Source organism: Orbicella faveolata, unplaced genomic scaffold (genome assembly GCF_042242905.1).
Source record: "Orbicella faveolata isolate gen_17 unplaced genomic scaffold, um_ofav_v1 contig_35, whole genome shotgun sequence".
NCBI lineage: Eukaryota > Metazoa > Cnidaria > Anthozoa > Scleractinia > Merulinidae > Orbicella > Orbicella faveolata.
The window spans coordinates 14685223-14707330 of record NW_028301564.1 but is presented as its reverse complement, the minus strand read 5'-3'; the positions used below and the strand labels follow the sequence as shown (position 1 = coordinate 14707330).

At 40.0% G+C, this 22108-nt stretch overlaps 2 protein-coding genes across 2 annotated transcripts; both read right to left on the bottom strand.

Moving 5' to 3' along the window:
* Window positions 1–690: 690 nt before the first annotated feature.
* On the bottom strand, window positions 691–5538 carry LOC110066934 (guanylate cyclase soluble subunit beta-1-like). The gene is made up of 4 exons (XM_089274187.1): window positions 5170–5538; window positions 2714–3882; window positions 1661–1805; window positions 691–1025 (listed from the first exon to the last, which is right to left on the bottom strand). Exons 1-4 carry the CDS (start codon window positions 5249–5251, stop codon window positions 691–693), a joined length of 1731 nt encoding a protein of 576 aa, XP_089130313.1. The 5' UTR covers window positions 5252–5538.
* A 5848-nt stretch (window positions 5539–11386) lies between these two features.
* Window positions 11387–21773, bottom strand: LOC110066977 (guanylate cyclase soluble subunit beta-1-like). The gene is made up of 7 exons (XM_020774244.2): window positions 21501–21773; window positions 21238–21344; window positions 17966–18823; window positions 16879–17267; window positions 15954–16094; window positions 13826–13980; window positions 11387–13415 (listed from the first exon to the last, which is right to left on the bottom strand). The coding sequence occupies exons 1-7, from the start codon at window positions 21575–21577 to the stop codon at window positions 13298–13300; spliced, it is 1845 nt and encodes a 614-aa protein (XP_020629903.2). The 5' UTR covers window positions 21578–21773; the 3' UTR covers window positions 11387–13297.
* Between the last annotated feature and the right edge of the window lie 335 nt (window positions 21774–22108).

Genomic DNA, 22108 nt, shown 5'->3' with positions numbered 1-22108 from the left:
AACATGCACATTGAGGTACAAAGATGGTAGATAATTGTAAGTGATTAAACTTGAATGCCTGAAAAAATGAAATAACTGTGAATATTAAAATGTGCGATCATTGAAAAAGAGTGATTATGTAAAGAAAAAATACGTTATGAAATCCCCCTTGCTAAGTAATCAGAACATTATCTTAATTTCGCCTCGAATCTTACAAATATGTATGGACTGTTAATCTAGGGGAGGAATGACTGAACGGGAAGGCGATGATATAGGTCTATTTTGCTTCAAGGAGCCTAAGAAAGTTTCTGATTGAACCAAAAATGCATGGCAAAATAATAAAAAAAGAAACCAGAGTAACAAATCAATGTAAACAAGTTTTATGAAACCGACGGGACTAAACCAAAAGTGATTTGATAAACCGTCATTCAGATTCCGAATATAAAATCCATAAACTCAGCCAGTCAGCGAGCCGTTGTACGCGGTTCAAATCGTAACTTTCCTTTATCGCTTGCTTCTTTAGTGCGACTCTCTTTCCAGAATTCCCAACTGTCAGTATTTGCCATCGTGATTGGTCTGTTCCTGGATCGAGGAACGCGTGAGAACGAAGGGGATCTGGCGCCCCACGCTCCTAACATTTTTCTACTCGTTCTGTGTGCTGACCTCCAGCCTTCTAACCGAATACCTGGAACAGGCTCATCGTGAACAAAGTTACATATGTCCCTTAGAGTGATCAAATGTGAGCCCTCCACACAAAGAAGCCTGATGGGGCCTTCTAGGGACAGGCGGCGTCCTGGGATATCTTGGGCGCCAATTGAGGATGTACGTTACCATGTGTTCGTCTCGGTCCTTCATCTGAATGGCCCTGCGCTTCTCAAACACGAAGATTGGATGACGACTGACAAACTTTTGTAAACATCTGTAAAAAGAGGCAGATAAAACGAAACTAGTCTTTACTGGGAACTTCTCATCTGCGCTACAGATTGATTCAAGCTTTCCACTGTCATCAAAACTCGTGCAAATGGAACGAAGCCTTTGAGCCGGAACTAGACAGAAAAAGAGAATTTTTTAACCTTCTAACTATCCCCAAGCAATCGAGCAATCTTGTGGTCTTCACAGAAACGCGTGGGGAAAAGATGACGCGTACGACTGCCGACCAAAATAAAAGCGCGCTTTACAATATTGTTTTTGGCTTTGTTTTTTCTTCCATTTTTCTCTCTCAAAAGCAAAACGAAAAGTCCAGAGATTCGCTAACATTTTCACTGTCAAAGATCTCAAACATGATATGATCCCCTAATAACTAAAGTGTAAAAATGTCTCTGGCTACTAATCCCGCAAGATCTTCTCCACGTCTCGGATCTTTTTACATATATGTCGTACTGTGCCTGTCAGAGTGAAATTGTTTCACAGAGTGGCCTCATGTTAAAACCACTCGTTAATCACCTGTAGGTTGTTGCGCTCACACAAACGTGATCTTTAACCTTTATTTTAAAACGATGAGTATTAAAGCTACATGAGCTTGTGGGGTCGTTTGCAATTAACTAATCGCTAAGTAACGAAAAACTAAAAACTAGGGGTATTTACATAAAAAAACGTTTGAACTTAAGTCAGCGATATATACAATAAGAGATTGTTAGCATAAGTTTTTAAGTATATACAAAGTCATCTTTTCTAAAATTACAAGTGGATGCAGACGACATATCTGGTATCCCTGTGGTCACCATGCGGCTGGTAATATTCACAGTGTTACCAAACAAACAGTCCCGAGGGGTCCTGTGTCCAACTACGCCAGCCACGACCTCACCAGCGTGTACACCAATTCTTAACTGAAGGAAAAACAAGACGAAACAGGAAAATAAACAGCCGGTCTAATTTGAAAAATTCCAATAAATCGCTTAATAAGCCGAATCCGGTATAATCCAAGAGATGGAAAATGCCAAGTGGTTCTCAAGGCTAGTTTTGTACTGTGCACTCTTTCGATGCTAGATCACCACTGGTTGCCCTCCAGCATATTATAAATTAAAAAAATAAAAAAATAAATAAAAATAAAACAAAACAAAACGAAAAGAAACAAAGATTTGGGGCCGATTCGAGTAGCCATTTTCCCTCCTTGGTAAAAGGGAAACGCTGTGAAGTAAAATTAATGTTTCATCCAGTAACTACAATGTGGTAAAGTCCGAATTTGGAACTCTCGAACTGGAAAAGCGCAAAAAGTGTCAACGGGATCAACCCCAGTGCAAACACTCTACTCGTGAATGAAGCATTACTGTTTTTCAGGTTTTCTTTGTTCAAAAAAACAAATGTTGTTGACCGGCATTTAAAATTTTATTTCTCGTTAGTCTTTAAGCCCTGTAGCCTGCGAACGCAGACGTATTTCCGGCTGTCGCTTGTCTCCGCCGAAAATAACGTCTGCGAACCCGAGCCAGGAAACGATTTCTGTGACGTAGGAATTTTAAGCCAATCACTGTTTAGCTCAAGTAGACCCAGAACTATTACGCTAGGTATTCGCTGCGAGGAGCACTCGAGTTTCATTCTATCATGGAATCTGATTGGCCAAAGAGAAACAAAAGTCATTACGTCACAGAAATCGTTTCCTGGCTCGGGTTCGCAGACGTTATTTTCGGCGGAGACAAGCGACAGCCGGAAATATGTCTGCGTTCGCACATAATTAATGACGTCTGCCCTGTCGCACATAATGAAAATTTATTCGCAGAGAATTTTTTTTCTCTCTTACCTTGTATACATCGTTGATTTGATCCGTGAGGATGTCGAAGTCTGTATAAATGTTATTGAGCAGCTGAACTATCTCTACTGGCTCAGAATTCTGACAAATGTTCTCAAAATCGACAATCTCACTGAATAAGATTGTGACCATTTCAAACTTTTCCGCCTGAGCCGGCCGCTTGTGTCTCAACTCTTGCGCTACTGAAGGAGGCAAAATGGAGTAAAGCAGCTGATCTGTCAACTTCTTCTCTTCCGCAAGATCTCTGTGGGTCTGTTGCAGTTTATCCGTTAGAATCTCTGGCTCTTTGGTCAGAATGCGATCTTCTTGGAATTGTTCGGAAAGCAGGATTAGATTTCTTGTCACGTCGTGAACAGGAATGTCGCTGAGGTACAAATTATTTTCTCTCAAATCGTCCAAGTTACTGACACTTGGCGAACAGAGAAAAAGCGTGTTGTCAAACTCTTCTAGATAAAGAATCTGTCCCTTGAGCCTTAATGATTTTGAATCGAAGTCCGCGTTAACATCTATTGAATTTGGAACTTGTAAACACCCTGGCCGAGTCCTGAGCACAAAGACTGTGTTGATGTGAGCGAGCAAAGCGTTAGAGTTGAATTCTATTTTGGGACGAACAAGTTCAAAAATGTCAGGCATTCTCAAATGCGCTCGGCCGTTTAAACCTTTGATAACTCGACTCAGCGAATCTCCATATTGTAGGATTTCCATGTCTCTGCCAAACATTAAATGAAATGGAAATATGTTACAGAACGTTGCAGGAGAAATCTTTGGTTCCGACGACAACAAAACGAGTTCTTTACTAGGGCGCGCGCAGGCCGTTTGCTTTATACAATGGGGAGAAATCTCCGGGCTGTGAATCTCCTTGATTGCAAACTGGACATCGTCCCCTGGGTGTTCTTTCTGTTTTATAATCTCCACGTTTATTTCTGTATGCAAGAGTTTTCTTTTCAATGCGCCGTCTTCTTCGCGGTCAGACACTCTGAAAGATGGTGCTTTCATGCCTGGGTACACAGCACTTAGATGGTCGTGTAACGCGTCTAGATTAGACATGAAATCTCGCAGAGTTCCTCCGAGCACTTGCAGAATTCTATCATAACCGCGCTCTTGGCAAAAATCGAGAAACCATTCACCAAACAATTCAAGAATTTTGTTGGCTTCTATTCCTGAATAAAAGGAACCACATATATTCGCAATTATAATGTGTTAAGTTGGAGATTCTTTCTTGAGACATTTCCTGGTTTCTTAATTCAACTTCTTGCTATGGAAACAGACAATGTTAAACGAAATGTTCTGTTTACAAGAATATAAAGTGACAAAATTTATTTCAAACCTTTTTTACGAAAAAGATACACTTCACTCAGTATAAATAGATCTATATACCGAAAGGTTGGAAAGCCTGGTTTCAGTCAGTTTCTTCGTCAACAAGAGAGAGATAAAAGGATTTCCGTTTGAACAGAGTTTGCCATTTAGTTTTCTTTACTTTCCTTTTAAAACATCATTTAGAATTTCTTGTGTACACTGCACATAGGCTTGCGTCACAACACAAGCAATTAACAAATGGTAAACGCCATAGCGTGCACTATTGAGTTATGGATACACGCGGGAGGTTGCTAAGCACGGAAGAAGCGTAAGAGTCGCACGAGGCGATAGCCGAGTGCGACCCTAGCTTCTTGAGTTCTTAGCAAACCTCCCAAGTGCATCCATAACTCAATAGTGCAAGCTATGGCGTTTACCATTTGTTTTATAACATAACATTCAGACATTGGAACAACAGAAGTCCTTTTATTGAGCTACATCACAAAAAAATGTTCGTGTAGTCTTACATGACAAGAGAAAACAAGCGCGGGAAAATTCATTCATGACAACCGACTGCACACCAGTAACTCGATAAAGTTTCATCTTCAGACAACTGTGAAGACAGTTGCGCATTTCTGGCAGAAGGACGTCGGTCATTACTTTGGAAACAATGTCTGTCAAAAGATTTGCTTTGTAAACATTAGCACACACGTCAGCAGCGTACACCCATGGGCAAATAGTAGACGCTAAATTAACCAATCAGAGCGCGCGCTTTATTTTAGTTATGTTATAAAACAAATTGTCCGAAAAGTCTCAAGATATCAGTTATAATTTGTAAGCTTATCTTAAAATGCAAAATGCTTCGAAGGAACATCTTTTTGGCAACTCAGAAAAAAAGAGAGAGACTAAAGAAAGAAGTAAATCGAATGGCACTTGTTTCAATGCTGTTTGGAACATCAAGTTAAGTCATGTTGACATGTTGTTCGTTTTGTATAAAGACACCTGCCTAGAACTGAAATCGAGCTTTGTGATGTGAAACTGAAAGCTGGAAGAATCTTTTTTGCGTTCTTCAACACGACGATCTCCAGACATTTTTAATGTCAGGTGCAGTTTCGTATGATACATTTTTAACTCAACATTTTGAATTTTTGTACCTAAAATGTTCACCGCAGCACCAACAAGATTGAACGTAACTTCATCTTTGTAGACCACACTGTAGAGAAAATGGCCATCCATTTCTACCTTCGCAGCTCTTCTAAATTTCGAAAAAGAAATTAACAACAAAAAAAAGGTATTGAATTAGCTGCCACTCTAGGATGTCAGCTTCATCATCGACCATGAAAAAGTCAAGGTCTTAAAGCTAGATCAAAAAAACGCTAATTCGCTTACTTTATTTCCATCCACTTTCCCTCGCCAAAATTTCGCACCACAAGGCTTTCCAAAGCGCAGTTGACGAAACCATACTGCGCGCGAGCAGAAAGAGATTTTTAAAGAGTCAACTCACTTAAAAAATACAGTAATGGTTTTGGTTTGTTTTAGTTGAACGAAGTAACACTTACCATGGTGATAATATATAAACCCTGTTCAGCCCGTCCAAGCCTAAGTCATCACAGCTGTCAACATTTCTTTCATTGACATGTAGCTGACACTTGACTTTTGTACAACGCGGTTTGTGATTGGTTCATTAAAGAGGGTTTGAGCGACTGTTTTCCGTAAAAGATGAGTTGTTTTCATGTTTACTCAGATGTTTACTTATTTTGCTCTCGATCACTACTAAATCATGAGGTGCTGGTTGTCAACATTTTTTGCTTTGCATAGTAAATGTTTGAACCCAGGAGATCAGTATCAGTAGTTCGTATAGTGTGATCGTCCGGGTGAGTGTAGTTCTGAAAAGAACTGTTGTTGGTGACTGACGTTTCGACAACCTGAGCGGAAGTCATCTTCAGAGTCAAGTGAATAGTGTTTGTCAGTCGATGATGTTATAAGTCTGGTCCGTTGAACGTGATTGGTCAATATAGCCATGATGGTATTGGCTAAAAGACTCGTGTAAAGTTTGTCATCAGTCATTGGTGGGTTTCGATCCGTCTATTGTTAGTCAAATAGGTCAGTTTTTGGTCCGTGTATTGTTAAGTCGGTCTGTTAGAAGTCCGTTTCTCGGTTTCGTTTCCGTCATGGATAAGTCGTTTGTAAGGCGCCGGTAGTTGTTGACATCTGTTAAGAGGCGTTTGTTCTAGGTTAGTGCACCAGCTTTCCAGAGTCAGTCGTTGAAAATAGTTTGTACTCTAGGTTAGTAGAGTCCCAGTCAATGTTGTGGTTTGTCAGTTGATGATGTACAGCAATGTGATTGTTGGCATCACCATTTCTCGTGGCTCGTTTGTGTTCAGTCAGTCTCGTGTTAAGGTTTCTGCTAGTCTCACCAATGTAGGAAGCCTGGCAGTTGGAGCATTTGATCTTGTAAACTGTTCCCTGTCTGTTGTTAGGTTCGTCTCTGTCTTTCACGTTAGTCAGTAAGTGTCGTAATGTAGTTGTAGGTTTGTGGGCTACACGGATGTTGTAGGGCTGCAGGATCCGTGAGATGGTCTCAGAAGTGCCCTTAATGTAAGGTATGGTCACTGTAGTAACAGGTGTAGGCTTCCTGTTCGTAGCGTCAGCTTCAGTAGGTCGGTAAATGTTTCGTCTAATAAAGTCAGCGTTGTAGTTGTTTTTGTGGAAAACACGTTCAGGGTATCTGTTTTCGTCACGTAAGTTGTCCGGTGTGTCACAAACTAGTTGCGCTCGTCTCGTCAAAGTCTTTATAGTCGTGGCTTTGTGTGAAGTCGGGTTGTAGGATGATTCGTCAAGTAATCTGTCGGTATGCGTCGGTTTTCTGTACACTGTCGTTCGTAGTTCGTTGTTGTCGCGGCTTACCAAACAGTCTAGAAAAGGAAGTTTTCCATTTTCTTCGATCTCTTTAGTAAACTGGATGTCGGCGTTCTGTTCGTTTAGGTGGTCGTGAAAATCGTCAATTTCGTCTTTGTGAACGGCGGTAAAGGTGTCGTCAACGTAGCGCAACCAAAGCGGTAGCATTTGTCGGCAAGTTGCAAGGGCGCGTTCCTCCACGTGTTGCACCACAATTTCTGCGACAACGACAGAAACAGGCGACCCCATGGCTGTTCCATGCAACTGTTTGTAGTGTTTACCGTTGTCCTGAAAGTAAGTCGACGTAAGGCAAAGGTTCAGTAAGCCCATGATGTCTTCTGTCGGTAACGGTAGTTTAACAGTAGATTGTTGTATAGCGGTCTCGGTACACTGTAATGCCAACTAAAGTGGAATACTGGTCAACAGTGATTTCACATCAAAAGACACAAGTTTGTAGTCGTCGGGTATCTGTACCGTCTTAATAGCGTCAATAAAGTTCTCCTTAGATTGTAGTTTGCGTCTTGATTTGTCAGTAAGGGGTTGCAGTATGGTCGTCAAGTACTTAGACAGTTGATACGTAGGGGACCCACAGAATGACACAATAGGTCGCATCGGTATACCAGGCTTATGCAGTTTCGGTAGTTGAACCAAGCCAACAACTTTGGTTCAACCACCGCTGCAAAGACCAGGGTCTCGTTCCGGCCGGACTTAAACTTAAGTCTCTGTTGAACACACAAGAGGCCATCCGGATCGTCAAATCCACCTGTAGACGTCTGGTCAAAGCGCGGATAAACGACTGTCACAGAATAACTTGACAAAAGACGAACAACAAGCACTGAAATGACTGAAAAACGACAACAACATTGTCATACTACCAGCCGACAAAGGACGTGTCACTGTTGTTATGGACAAGACTGACTACTTTGACGAAATGGACGCACTTGTTAACGACAAACAAACTTACGAAGAACTTAAACGCGACCCGACGCCAGCACTTCAACGTAAACTTAACAGCAAAATACTTACGCTTAAAAAGACTGACGCTATTGACACTCAACGCTACTATCGACTGAGGTGCTCAGTACCTCAACCACCGAAACTTTACAGACTACCGAAACTGCACAAGCCTGGTATACCGATGCGCCCTATTGTGTCATTCTGTGGGTCCCCTACGTATCAACTGTCTAAGTACTTGACGATCAAATCAAGATCAAATGCTCCGACTGCCAGGCTTCCTACATTGGTGAGACTGGCAGAAACCTTAACACGAGACTGACTGAACACAAACGAGCCACGAGAAATGGTGATGCCAACAATCACATTGCTTAAAAAAAATTCACCATCTTTATTAACTTATCACTAATCACATTGCTGTACATCATCAACTGACAAACCACAACATTGACTGGGACTCTACTAACCTAGAGTACAAACTATTTTCAACGACTGACTCTGGAAAGCTGGTGCACTAACCTAGAACAAACGCCTCTTAACAGATGTCAACAACTACCGGCGCCTTACAAACGACTTATCCATGACGGAAACGAAACCGAGAAACGGACTTCTAACAGACCGACTTAACAATACACGGACCAAAAACTGACCTATTTGACTAACAATAGACGGATCGAAACCCACCAATGACTGATGACAAACTTTACACGAGTCTTTTAGCCAATACCATCATGGCTATATTGACCAATCACGTTCAACGGACCAGATTTATAACATCATCGACTGACAAACACTATTCACTTGACTCTGAAGATGACTTCCGCTCAGGTTGTCGAAACGTCAGTCACCAACAACAGTTCTTTTCAGAACTACACTCACCGGGACGATCACACTATACGTACTATTTTTTGCTTTGTTTCAGTGTATGTGTTGCGAAAGAAAACCTTTTTGATCATCTTTTCCTAAATGATACACAATCGAAAGACAATTCACTGCGCCTTTCAAGAACATGCGGACTCTAAAATTCAAAGCTCAACCGACAAATGCGTTTTTCGCTACCGTCAATCAAGTGTTCGGTGGCTCCTCCCAGCTTCCGACCCCTGCCGAGCGCGCGGTAATCACATCGTTGAGCACAGTTCAGACAACGAAACAGTGTTCGGCAGTAGTTGGAAGATGGGAGGAGCCGCCGACCATTTGATTGACGGTAGCGAAAAACGCATTTGTCGGTTGAGCTTTGAATTTTAGAATCGCCTCTAACCACAACGAAACGGAGTGAAGTAGTGTTTTCCGATCCACCGGGGAGTCTACGTGTAAAACGCCAGCTAGACATAAGACTGGAAATTCTCTAATTGACTAAATTTGGAATTAATGTGGTTACGTCTGGTAAAATAGAGCAAAGGACCTGGACATTTCCTGAGCTGGAAATAAATTCAAAATACTGTTCTTTCTGAATACAAACATCCCTGTAACGTGGGACCATGTCGGTTGTCGGTTAGAATTTTTTTGTTGCCCAGTAATTTTTTTCTCGTTTTGTCGGTAGTCAGTAACATTTTTCGCCCTTTGTCGCTAGTCAGTTAACCCCATTCAGACGCTCCTTTCACAGTTGTTGTCTTTTTCGCATTTTTTACGCGTATATTTACTTTGGCTTTGTTCAGCAAAGTGCCCGAAATTTTTGTCCGAAATGAGATTTAATGGCATCCGAAAATTAACCGTCCGAAATAAAAATGTACGAAATTTTAACGTCCGAAATTTTGCAAGTAATTTATGTGTCTATTACATCGAGATGCGGCGTCGACAAAACCTGGATCGGACCGGACCGGACCGGATCACGGATCGGATCACGGACCGGATCACGGATCGGATCACGGATCGGATCGCGGATCGGATCACGGATCGGATCACAGAAAAAAAAAAAACGTTTTAACGCAAAAAATAATCAAATCGTTTATAAGATAATAATAAATAAAAACTAAAATATGTTAAATAAAAATAAGAATCCTGAATTTGACGCAATGACATGTTAATTACAGAGAATGACAAGAGGTCAGTTAAAAAGCCACAGAAGCGCCTGATTTACGACGAATTTAAATTGTAATGAACAGGCAGATGTAGTTATATTTGAACGTTGGTTGGCTTGAAGCTTGCGTGAACCTCCCATTCTCGTTTTTGAAATTGTTGTTAGTATCAGTAGCTAATTCTCGGCTACTTTTTTGTGTCAGATGTGAGCGCTACAGTTAGCGTTAGAGTTAATGAGAAAGCTTACGTACGAAAGCTTAAGGACATGACTTGCTTTAAAGGAGCTACGTCACGATTTACTTATCTTGAAAAAACTAGCCTAGTTTTTCAAGTTCGTCATTTACAGTCCTCGTTAATCTTTGCCATCCTTAACGATCCTCATTCCGTTTTGATTTGTTCTTGCCTCTTAAGTGCTTTCTATCCTAGAACACGATCATTTTAAGATTTTATTCCATATAAAGGCAACTCTTTACGACCCTAAAAATGACTTTAAAAATCGTGACGTAACTCCTAAAATGTTGTCTACTCTCGGGTTGCGTTATCGTTCACACTATCGATGTTATTCCTATAATTTTTTGTAAAACAGCTGTATTTCCTTGAAATACAAATGGTCTGTTTCGTATTATTCCAGTGCGAAATATCGTATTCCAAACTCACATCTTGTAAAAGTATAGACTTGTCTCAGAAACGGAAATTGTTTGAAATCATCAGGTGTTTAATATTATTAGTGTTTTTAGTTTTTGTGTTTCGATTCATACGTTCGTCCTATTATTACCATGCTGACGCGTGTTATGACGGTTTACCTTTGATGCAAGCGAATATACGAAATATCATTTATCTGAACTGCGGAGAAAGATATGAAGACATGATTGATCATCGTAATCAAAACCCAACAGCCTGAAAAAAATTCATCTGTGACCAGGGCCCTGTTTCTCGAAAGCCCCGGAAACTTTTCGGGCCCGTAAAGCCATTTTTAGTTCATCTGTATCTAAAAACGGAGATGTGTATACGCCTGAAACTTCTTGTATGAAGGGAACCTCTGTTCATATTAAGAATACGTAAATAAAACAGCTCTGTAATCGTAAGGTTCGAGATTTTGCTCTGGCTTTGCGGGCCCGAAAAGTTTCCGGGGCTTTCGAGAAACGGGCCCCAGCTCCCAGTTGGCTTGATATTATAAAAGAATAAAGGAATATCACACCTGAATTGAATAAAACGTTCTGCTCACAGTAGTCACTCTAGTGTAATTTACTCAACAAAATTTTGAATTTTGAATTTTGAATTTTGAATTTTTTTTCCTTGATCCGATCCGTGATCCGATCCGTGATCCGATCCGTGATCCGATCCGTGATCCGGTCCGTGATCCGATCCGTGATCCGGTCCGATCCGATCCAGGTTTTGTCGACGCCGCATCGAGATGTACTTGTCGAAGTTCCCAGGAATATACATGGCCAACTACAACTGATATGCTTCTCGCAATCCTGGAATCCACGACAATGAAGCCCGTTACACTGAATGCTTTATATAGTTTAATAACTATCTCTTTCAAAAGAGACCGCTCTTATCTTCATATCTACAACCGTCTCTCACTTCTAAGCGGTCATTTTACAACCGGTAAAAGTTTAGATAAAAGTTGGACTAAGGACATTTTAAAAACCACGGGAGATGTTGGCAAAACATAAAAAAACATTTTGTATATCACATCACAAGCCGAAAAATTTAATTTACACGAATTTTTTTCCAAAATAAAGTGCCAGAGATCTTGCTGGAATAATCTAGTTAGCGCGGTAGCTGTTCGTCATCTTGGGAGTACCTTATTTCTTGAATCCAAGATGGCGGTGGAGACGCCTGCGGGCTAAGGCTCTTTTAAGTGAGCGTTTTGTCAACATTTCACGCGACTTCTTTAATTTACGCTGCTGAACTAATGCAGCGCTTATATGATATAGCTACTTATAAGTTCCAGGAGATTACTGGAATAATAGCTGCAGCTTTTGACCAATCACAAAACGTGTAACATATTTTCTATCTTCTAATTCTTGGTCATGCTTGGTTCATAAACGTTTTATAACTCACTTATCACACTATTGTCTGTACTGCTCAATCTATGCAGTTACTAATATATATCGTAAATACATTAAGTCCTTCATTTCGCTCAAAGGGCGACTTCCCAGAGCGCATGACTAGGAGAGTACACATGTACACTAATACCAAAAAGACAACCAAGATTAAACTGAACTATATTTAGAATAGGCCTGGTGGGCCTTTGTCACTTGCCCACATGTGATCACCAAATTTAAGTTAGACAAAGCCTTTTAAGGATACGCCACATATCGTTCTTGATAATTGTGGTAAAAAAGTGAATTTAGGCACCAAAATTGCTAATGAAAACAGGTAAAACTGAAGCAGTTCCTGGGTTGAAACTTTGCACAGAAATTGCTCAATCTGGACTTACATGGATCACGGATACATCGTGTACTTTACTACTTTTCTTTAAACACTAATGTATACCGCCTTTTACAAGCAGGGTCTTTGTTTGGATTTCTTCTCTATTTCTGAATGTGGGTCACTTTTATATAATACTTTAGGTTATAATATGTACAGTAGGCAGTAAAATGTACAAATTACCCAGGGGGTAAAAAGCTGTTATTTGTATCAAGACTTCCTGGAAGAACTCAAAAGAGACCAATATTATTCACTCCGCGAATACTCTAAACGTTGCACGTAATTGTGACATCAGAGGTATTACGTTGTGTTGCTTAGCAACTTCTCCCACGAAAGCTGGGTGCTCGTTCATATCTTGGGGACTGGATTCCTACTGAAAAGTGAAAAACACGTGCTTGGCAGCTTGGCCGCGGAAAACCGCCTGCATTTGCAGGTTATGCGCTGGTTAAACACATCTGAATAAACTGAACAGCTCTGATATAAGTCTAACCATTTCTATAGTTACTTCTCCTTTCCTTATTACATATTGTAACTACCACATACTCACACTTGACCTCTAAAAAATTCATTTCAGGGCTATAAAGCATTTTTTTTACTGTATTGAGGTCTCATTTTTTCTTTTCTTTCTTTCTTTTTTTTTTTTGCAATCTGTCGCAATCTTTCTCAATCTTGACCAGCCTTGTTAACTTTCAGTTTGTTATTAATTCTTTGGTGTTTTTCAACCTTACGAAAATATTATTTTGGGTTTTCCTTTTAAAAATCAGAAAAATCACAATATCCATAATTCTTGAGATCAGTTTGTTTAGTTAGTAACTCCCTTCACCTGAAAACGTGAGCATCTAATTAGCAGAGGAACATAAGATCACAACCTTGTGCAAATTAGGCAAATGATCTCTTTCAACAGAAATCAAATGGCTTAACTGTAAGACCTCTTGGATGCTGGCATAACACCTTTAATTTTCTATAGTGACAGTCTCACTCTCCTTCCTTTCTTTGTAGTATGTATGTTATCATTGGCTCTGGTTTTCCCTTCATGGTGACTGGACCTCGCTTTTTGAACACAAAATCATCATGTGGTTGGCACAGCAGTGATCTGCAAATTGAGAAAGATGCTACTGACAAAGATGCAAAATGCAAAAAAAAAAAAAGTTATAAAAAGTTGGTATGTTTTTTTCTCTTGGCCCATTAGCCTGCATAGCAGGTGTAAAATGGGGGAGAGGGGGAGGAGGAGTGGAGATGGAGGAAGAGGGGGATGTTGGGGGTAGGGGCAGGGATGGAACTTAGGAGGAACACACTCTTCCCCCTCTCAAACCCATTTTTAACCTCCCCTTTCCCCTCCCCATTTACCCCTTTCACTCCAAGAGACAACATAAAAAAAAAGATCACATCATATCACATGTTGTTTGGTCAAGTTATGGATAGTTATTTTTGCCAGATTGTTTGTTTGTTTGTTACACAGTGAATAGAAAGCAGAGCAAATCTTGATATAATAATATCAATCACCTGTAGGCAAACTCTGTAACATTGATCTTTCCCCGCAGCCCAGTAGTTTCTGTGCGACTTGTCAGATTGACTGTGTTTCCAAACAGACAGTAGCGTGGCTTCTTCTGACCCACAACACCAGCCACAACCTCACCAGAATGAACACCAATTGTAATCTAAAACAAGAAATAAGTCCTTTATTTTACGAGACTACATGGAGAATCAACATTAAATCTGACCTACAGAATAAACCATCTTCTTCTTGGGACCTCTTCCCTCCCTTGCAATATTTGTGAAAAACTTCCACAAGTTGTTCTTTTTAACATGTTTGAAGAATGAAGAACGAAAAGAAACATCGAACAAATCTAAAATACAACAGTAGGGGGGCTTTCTCACCAGAAGAAATATGTGGTTATTCTTTGACGTAAAAGATGCAGGTGGGTGGAGTGAGGTGCTGTGAGAGTAAAGGCATGTCTTGCACAAGAACATAACACATCAAGTCCCCAACCAGGGCTTATAAAACCCAGACCACTCGATATGGAGTCAAGAGCATTAACTAGGAGACCATTGCACCTCCCACAGTTATTCTTTGTAAGTAACATTACTTATTAGCACAGTTAGTCCATGTGGTTAATAAATAATGATAATTGAACTGAGTGGAGTGCAATTTGTTCTGAAATCACAAGTATGATTTCAGACCAAAATTGCATGACACAAAGTTCAATTGCCACTTTATTAGATCCATTTTGAAATCGCACAATTTTATCGCCCTAGATTTTAGATTTTGGTGTATTGTTCCAGTAGCCAGTTTGTTAAAAATAGTGGAACCAGAAATGTCTTTACATATCATTTAGTATGCGAAATGATGTCACGTGACGAAAACTCTTTCGAGCATAACAAAGGACAAGCAGTTCTGAAGTCAGAATGAAAACGGTCTACTTCATGCATAAAAGTTCAATTCCTGTCGCCTAAATCAATGATGAAAGGTTTCTTTTCCTCTGTGGTTGAGGCTGAGACTTCCAGTTGTCTTTAGAGAAGGAATTTGAAGGTGCAGCCGGTGTAATTCTGCGATGGATTTCTTTTGAGTTGTGAAACCCCTTCGAGTGCATGATGTCCACTGGATAGTTTTTCTCTTTTAAATACCCGTTCAATGGCACTCTTGTCAAGTTCTTACGGTGCCATTTGTTTCAAGATATTTTCAAGATGGCGGGACTGGCACCAGCTTTGTAAGATGTTCGTTCATTCACTGTTTTGTAGTTTTGACTATGTTTATTTACAGCGACGGAGTTGAGCTCTTGTGTTGCTTTGTTTGAAACTACCGGAAACCTGGAAACATCTAGGTACCTTTTTGAGGTGACTCTGAATTTGTTGTTGTGTGGTTTTCGTTTGTTTATGTTTTACTGGACTCTGTATTATATGAATCTTGAGCAGATGTTGAAGAAAAAATCGCCAAAATATTCATCAAAATGGACACTGAAAGTTGGAAACTTCCATTAAAGTAGGTCTTTAACCTGAAGGAGCTTACAATCGTCATTCAGAAACTGTAATTAATTAAATTCGTCAATTTTTAAAAAAAACAACAACAACAATAACAAAGTGTTGGCAAATATAGTAGTTGCAAAATTCAACACACAATGGCTTTTTGCCCTTCCTTTTGCTGAAATTTTCTTCATTACTTTAAACTAACCTTGAAATCTGATTGGTTGTTTTGTTTTACTGTCCCATTCTCATTGGCTGAGAAAAAGATGCGATTTGGAGCAAAAAATAGTGCGATTCGTAAATAAATCACACCACTGAGAGCCAATCAGATTGCAAGGATAATCAGTGGATTCAAAATGGATTTAATAAAAATTAGTAACACACTGACCCTTAGACTTTGGAATATTTATTTTCATTTGCCATTGTAAAAACTTCCTCTGTTGTTTTATGATTTAGCCCAAGGCATAGGCAGGGTATTATTGTAACCTGTTATCTACAGAACAATGGGTAGCGCATTCCAAGAGCAAGTGGGCAACCCTTAATATTAGAAGAAATTTCAAGCATCAGTATGATTTGGGAGGGGGTAATTTTGGGTAAGTTATTTTCTTGGCAGGAGGGGGGGTTTCATTGGTATCTTATGGAATTCTTGCAAGTTGTTATATTTGGTCACCTGCATCTTTCTCCCTTGTGCGTTCACTTCTTGTACAATGTCAATCATATCCAGAGCCAGATTTGCAATATTGATGGCATGTTTAGAGCATCTTGTTGGTAAACCACTCACAGCCATGTACTTGTCTCCTACGGTCTCAACCTGAAATACAAACTTTGTGTTAGTAACCAATCAAAACTCTCCTTATGAAAACAGACTGAAGTCACTTGTTCATTTCTGCATCTAATGGCTTTGATGTTGTAACTAGACCAAAAGATGTGTCATTCCAGAAAATATCCATTACCACCTAATGGAAGGTCATATTTGAAAATTCTGAGGGGGTGGGGGATCTGTAATGTAATGTACTGTAACGTATGGTACTGTAATGTACTGTATGAAGATCACACTGGACTCAAATTCCTAGAGCAGTGGGTGGATCAAACCCCAGGGGTACTCCCACGCAAAGAGCTTGCCGGATGCTTGTCATCTCACTTAAGGGTTTTAATCATGGATTTAGTGATTTTACTTAGGGTGTTGATGACGAAACAGCACTATTTCTAGCTGTCAAAGTATCTTTTAGGGTACACTCAAAGAAATAACAATAAAAGAAACTCTCTTATTTCTGTTTTTAAACTTGATTTCCACCACTCTCTTGAGTCTGGTCTACTAGCGCGAGTACCTGTACTGAATGTCCAATGGTGGGTAATCAAGCCTATAATTTATGTTTTAAGCAGTACCTTTCAGGGGTCAAATAGAGCTCAAGTCGTGCCTAGATTGGTCCACTTTAAGGGGTTTAATTTAAATTTTCTGAAGAACATCCCCAACCTTTTCATATGGGAGTCCCCCGAGGTTCAAACCACTTCCATAGGGGAATAAGTATAAATTGTCTGGAGCAACATGATGCAAAAAATACTCAAACATTGCATGACTTTGTGTAACTCCTTACCTTGAAAACTTCATTATTTTTGTCAGCCAAAGCATCAAACTTGGTATATGTCTCATTAAGAAGTTCCACAATTTCCATGGGCTCGCTGCTCTGATTACAATAATTTGTAAAATCCACAATACCACTGAACATGATTGTAACAAGCTCGTACTTCTTGGCCATGACAGGTCGTTTCAGTCTGAGGTCGTTAGCCACTGACGTTGGCAGGATGCTGTACAGTAGTCTATCAGTGAGTTGCTGTTCCTTCTGCAGCTCACGTGATGTCTGCTGAAGCTTGTCAGTCAGGATTTCAAGTCGCTGAGACAAACGCGACTCTGCATTGTGCTGTTCAGAGAGGAGAATGAGATCCCTGGTTGCATCGTGGATTGGAATGTCACTCAGATACAGACCTAGAACATGTTAAAAATCATCTTCATACCATTCACACCAGGACAAAATTTCAGAGGCCTATCCCTTACTAATTACTTACAGGTTATTTTTAACCTCTTGAGTGCCTATATGGTGTACTCAGTTAGAAGTCATGATTTTTGTCCCTCAGGAGCCTACATGACATACTGAGTGAGTCAAAATTTTAAGAGATTTAGTCAAACTCCAGGCACACTGGAAACAGCTTTGATCAGCACCTGAGATTTCTAGGTTTTTCGAGAGACTAAGCTAATTTCCCATTGCTGTGACATCATATGGATATCAAATTACGTCAACCTCAGTGAAATTAACTGCAATGAAGAGACACTTTAATGGCCTTTCAAAAAATGTGTACATGTCTATAGTTTAAGTGAAAAAACTTATGGCATTTGAAGTTTTTTACTAGACACCCATTTTCAGTGAAAATGGTATATGGCACACTGCGCAGACAATCGTCTTGAACTCAAGGGGTTAATATTTGAACATTCAAGACTTAATCAATATTTTTGTTCCTTTGTGTTGGTATTTTTTCTACCTATTTGGTGTTTGTAAGCCTGATAAATTAAAGCTATTCGTTTTAAAATCAACATTGTCCCACAAGTACACAACAAAAATTCACACAATATTTCCTTATAGATTTATGTCAAATAGAAGAAGATATATCTTAGCCACATCTACCAACCTATTTCATTGAGGCCATCCAAGTTTAGAACACTTGGTGAACAGAGGAACATAACGCTGTCACATTCAGGAAGATACAGCATCTGTCCACGGAATCTCATTGTTGGAAAATCCAGGGTACCTATATCATCCTCTGAAACTGTTGTCAAACTGGTAGAATCCAAAAGTCCTTCTTTTGTTTTGACAACATATACCTTGTTGATGAACTGTAAAATGTGATCATATGTTAACTGGATATGTGGACGGATGACTTCAAACACTTCATTGAGCCTCGTCTGACCAACTTTCACGGAGGGTAAAACTCGGAGCAGAGAAATACCCGCTTGGTAAATCACCATTTCATTGTCGAAAATGATGTGAAATGGACATGCTTGGCAGAATGTTTGATTGCTGATTCTAGAACCTAATGTGACCAACTCCAGCTTCTGCTCCATCTTTTGAATTTGTTTATCGTGATGTTTGAGTCGTGCCATGTCATCGTAGTTTTCTGGTGTGACAACAATCTTTGACCATGTTTTTTCTTGGTTTGTCGGCACAGACACCTCAATATTTACCTCAATTTTATAAACTTCTCTTGCAACTGCTTTCACAACACCTACAACCATGTACTCAAGCCCAACCCTTTCAGAGTAATATAAGATTTCTATACCACGACCATCAGGAGTATCGTTGGCATGAAAAGAAGGTGCTCGCAAGCCCGGGAAAATGAACAGGAGATGTTCATGAAGTGCATCCAGACTGTTGAAAAAGTCTTTCAGGTTACTTCCGAGAGTGTCGAGCATCTTTTCGTAGCCAGAGTTTTGGCAAAATTCAAAGAAGATTCTCCCAAACTTTTCCAAAATGGCATTGTGTGTCAACCCTAATAAGAAATAAAGTATTTTAACTTCTTTTCATCTGTATTTCATTTACTTTATTAAGCTCATGGGCTGATTCTGTGATACCACAGGCGGCCCAGACGTTGAATATGATTAATATGTGACATTATGCTGTTGGCGATTGTGTTACAATTTTAGCCGTTTATAAGACAACGTATGAGAATGCTTTGAAAATTACTCTAAATGTTACGCATACAAAATAATTTGAATAAAATGGCTTACCTTATGTTTGCATTGCGTTGTTTTGATGTCTCTGGGTTCCTGGAAGTGGTTTAGAGCCATTTTGGCGAGTTTTACTTTCTGGCGGTTTACTTCCCCTAAAGAGAAACGAAAGGCGGGCGACCCAGTGGCCCAACAGCCTGCACTCAAAGCTCCGTAAATTCCACAAAAATGGTCTAATCTTGTCAAAATTGCCTCATGGCAGCCGTCGATAACTCTTCTTCCCATTCACTTTCTTCCAAGGTTCCAAAGTTTATCTTAACCACCTGAGAATCGCTGGTTTTCCAGTTCTTGCTTTCCATTTTTGCTCCGTCTTGATCTGTAACCGATTATCCTGGCCACAGGATTTGAATTTCATGACAAAGTCACCTCCAACTGTCGAGAGGCACCGGGCATTTTTTGAGGCAGTTGGAGGTGACTTTGTCCCGATGGCCCAGTTGCTTAGCTAGAAATTCAAATCCTGTGGCGAGACGGAGCAAAAATGGAAAGCAAGAGCTAGAAAACCAGAGATTCTCAGGTGGTTAAGATAAACTTTGGAACCTTGGAAGAAAGTGAATGGAAAGAAGAGTTATCAATGGCTGCCATAAGGCAATTTTGACAAGATTAGACCATTTTTGTGGAATTTACGGAGCTTTGAGTGCAGGCTGTCGGGCTACTGGGTCACCCGCCTTTCGTTTCTCTTTAGGGGAAGTAAACCGCCAGAAAGTAAAACTTGCCAAAATGGCTCTAAACCACCTCCAGGAACCCAGAGACATGAAACTAACGCAATGCAAACATAAGGTAAGCCATTTTATTCAAATTATTTTCTACATGCAGCATTTAGAGTAATTTTTGAAGCATTCTCATATGTTGTCTTATAAACGGCTAAAATTGTAACACAATCGCCAACAGCAGAATGTCACGTATTAATCATATTCAACGTCTGGGCCGCCTGTGGTGATACTCTAAGTCCTGTCCATTTTTCTCCCCTCCCACTTCAGTCTCACCAGGGAATCCTAGTTGGGAGCAAAACCCTGCAGGTGCGACAATGTCAGCTGGTTTAGAGGTCCTGTTTAGGTGGAATTTTAAATGCAACACAGCCTTGAAACAGCAATATGGAAGTTTGTAACACGTGGTGATGAATAATATGACTTGTGTTCAAAAGTGCAGCTCTAGATATTAATCCATACTCCCTCACAGGGATGGTGGGGGTTTTGTAAGACCAAAAAAATTAAAGAAATCTATGAAGCTTAACTGAAATTTCCAGGGGTGTGTGTGTGGGGAGGTGGTCTTAGAAAAAAACCCTTCTGTTGGGGAAGTATGGATATTTTCTGGAACTACACAATTCTGAAAGCAAATGTGACGAACCTTCTGAAATTGCAGCATGAAAAAACACCCCTAACAGTCCCCCTCCCCAGCTAACGCTACTAAATCTTCTAAAAAGATATCATCCCAGTGATAAGCCTCTCATGTTTTTACTGTTTCCCTGTGAAAAAGGTATTTCAGTTTTGACAAGGTTTCTAGGTCAAGTGTCAATTTGAAATCGTATTAATACAACCGCATGCATCGTATGACTGTCTCTCCACAGTGCCAGATGTCTGAAGATTTCTTACGTAAAGCAAAGCAACATCGGGTCTTTTTAATCTATAATCATTCTTCGATCAGTCACTGATTATGAATCGATTTGCTTTTAAAATTTGTCTCCCACTTCAGCGCTCAGTGCATCGCTTTGTATTCAAAGGTTCCCTTAATCTTCAAAGCAGCTCAGTGACATTTTCACCCTCATTTGAATTTAAGCGAAACAAATAACACATCATGATAATCAAATGGATATTAAAAAGTCTTAGTTTGCTTGTTATGAAGTAAATTCATCCAGAGAAGGGCTATCATATTCACTGAATTTCAAGACAGCCATTCATTTATTTTGACACAGCGCTGAAACTTTTTACAAGGGGAAAATTCAATGTAAACAACAATAGACGTTCGTGCGGGCCTTGAGACAAATCTCGTAAGTTTAAGGTGGGATCGAATACTATTTTATCACGCTAGGCAATGTAGTTATGATTATTTCGCCATTTAGGAAATCATAATTTTCACATAAAATTATAAAACACAAAAAGCGCGAAGGCGAAAATTCAGAAACCCCGGGGTGACCGGAAAAGCGGGCAAATACATGTACACAGGCACAATGTGTACTCACCGAGAACTTCGGAAGCGACTCTCAACAGATCGAAGGTATTTTGATCATCATATATTCTCCGCTGGTTGAATTCTCCTGTTTCTCCTAAATCGAGATTTGCTTTCTTCCTACGAGACAAAGATCAAGGCACACAATCAGTCGCGAGAGAAAAATTCTTGACATGTTGACATCAATACTTTTTCGATTGGTGAATGTCGGCCGCTTCGCTCGATCGGTTTAGGCCGATGGTTGATTTACAAATGCCGATCTGTAAATATACGTACAATATCTCCTCCCATGTTTCGAAGCTGCTCTCTCGTATCACAAACTCCTGTAAAGCTTGGTTCACAAAGCCGTACATGGTCACAGCAGTTAGCAGACTGACATATGCCTAAAAGCTGATTTTCTGCCAAGAGCGACCCGGCGTTAATTGACTTGACACTCGATACTTCCCACAATCGCTGAGCGACCAAAAACATGACAAATGTCACCTACTTTGCATAATAATAATAATCAGTCGTGTTCTCTATAAACGGCTCGATAGGCTTATGCTAACATTTAAAGGTTAAGCGACCCTCTACAATCGTCAAATCTGCGCAGATTGATGAAACGTGGAAGATAAATTAAAACTTATAGCTACTTATCATGCGCAGTATGACATGGCGCGAAATGTTTCAGACATCCGAGCTAATTAGAGAGATAACCGCTATCAGAATAGACCACCAGCTAAATTAAATAAAGGCTATCTTTAAAACGGGGAACGGGGAATCAGGGAATGGGAATGGGGAATGGGGAACGGGGAACGGGGAATCTTTAAAATGGGGAATCTTTAAAAGCGGGAATCTTTAAAATGGGGAATCTTTAAAAGCGGGAATCTTTAAAATGGGGAATC

Excerpts from the sequence above, each read along its gene's own strand:
- LOC110066934 (XM_089274187.1), bottom strand. The coding sequence starts at position 5,251 with ATGGATGGCCATTTTCTCTACAGTGTGGTCTACAAAGATGAAGTTACG. Across the intron at positions 3,883-5,169 it reads TGCTGCGGTGAACATTTTAG|GAATAGAAGCCAACAAAATT; the intron begins GTACAAAAATTC and ends CCTTTTATTCAG. Across the intron at positions 1,026-1,660 it reads TATGTCGTCTGCATCCACTT|TTCCGGCTCAAAGGCTTCGT; the intron begins GTAATTTTAGAA and ends TTTTCTGTCTAG.
- LOC110066977 (XM_020774244.2), bottom strand. The coding sequence starts at position 21,577 with ATGTACGGCTTTGTGAACCAAGCTTTACAGGAGTTTGTGATACGAGAG. Across the intron at positions 18,824-21,237 it reads AGTCGCTTCCGAAGTTCTCG|GGTTGACACACAATGCCATT; the intron begins GTGAGTACACAT and ends ATTTCTTATTAG. Across the intron at positions 17,268-17,965 it reads GGATGGCCTCAATGAAATAG|GTCTGTATCTGAGTGACATT; the intron begins GTTGGTAGATGT and ends AACATGTTCTAG.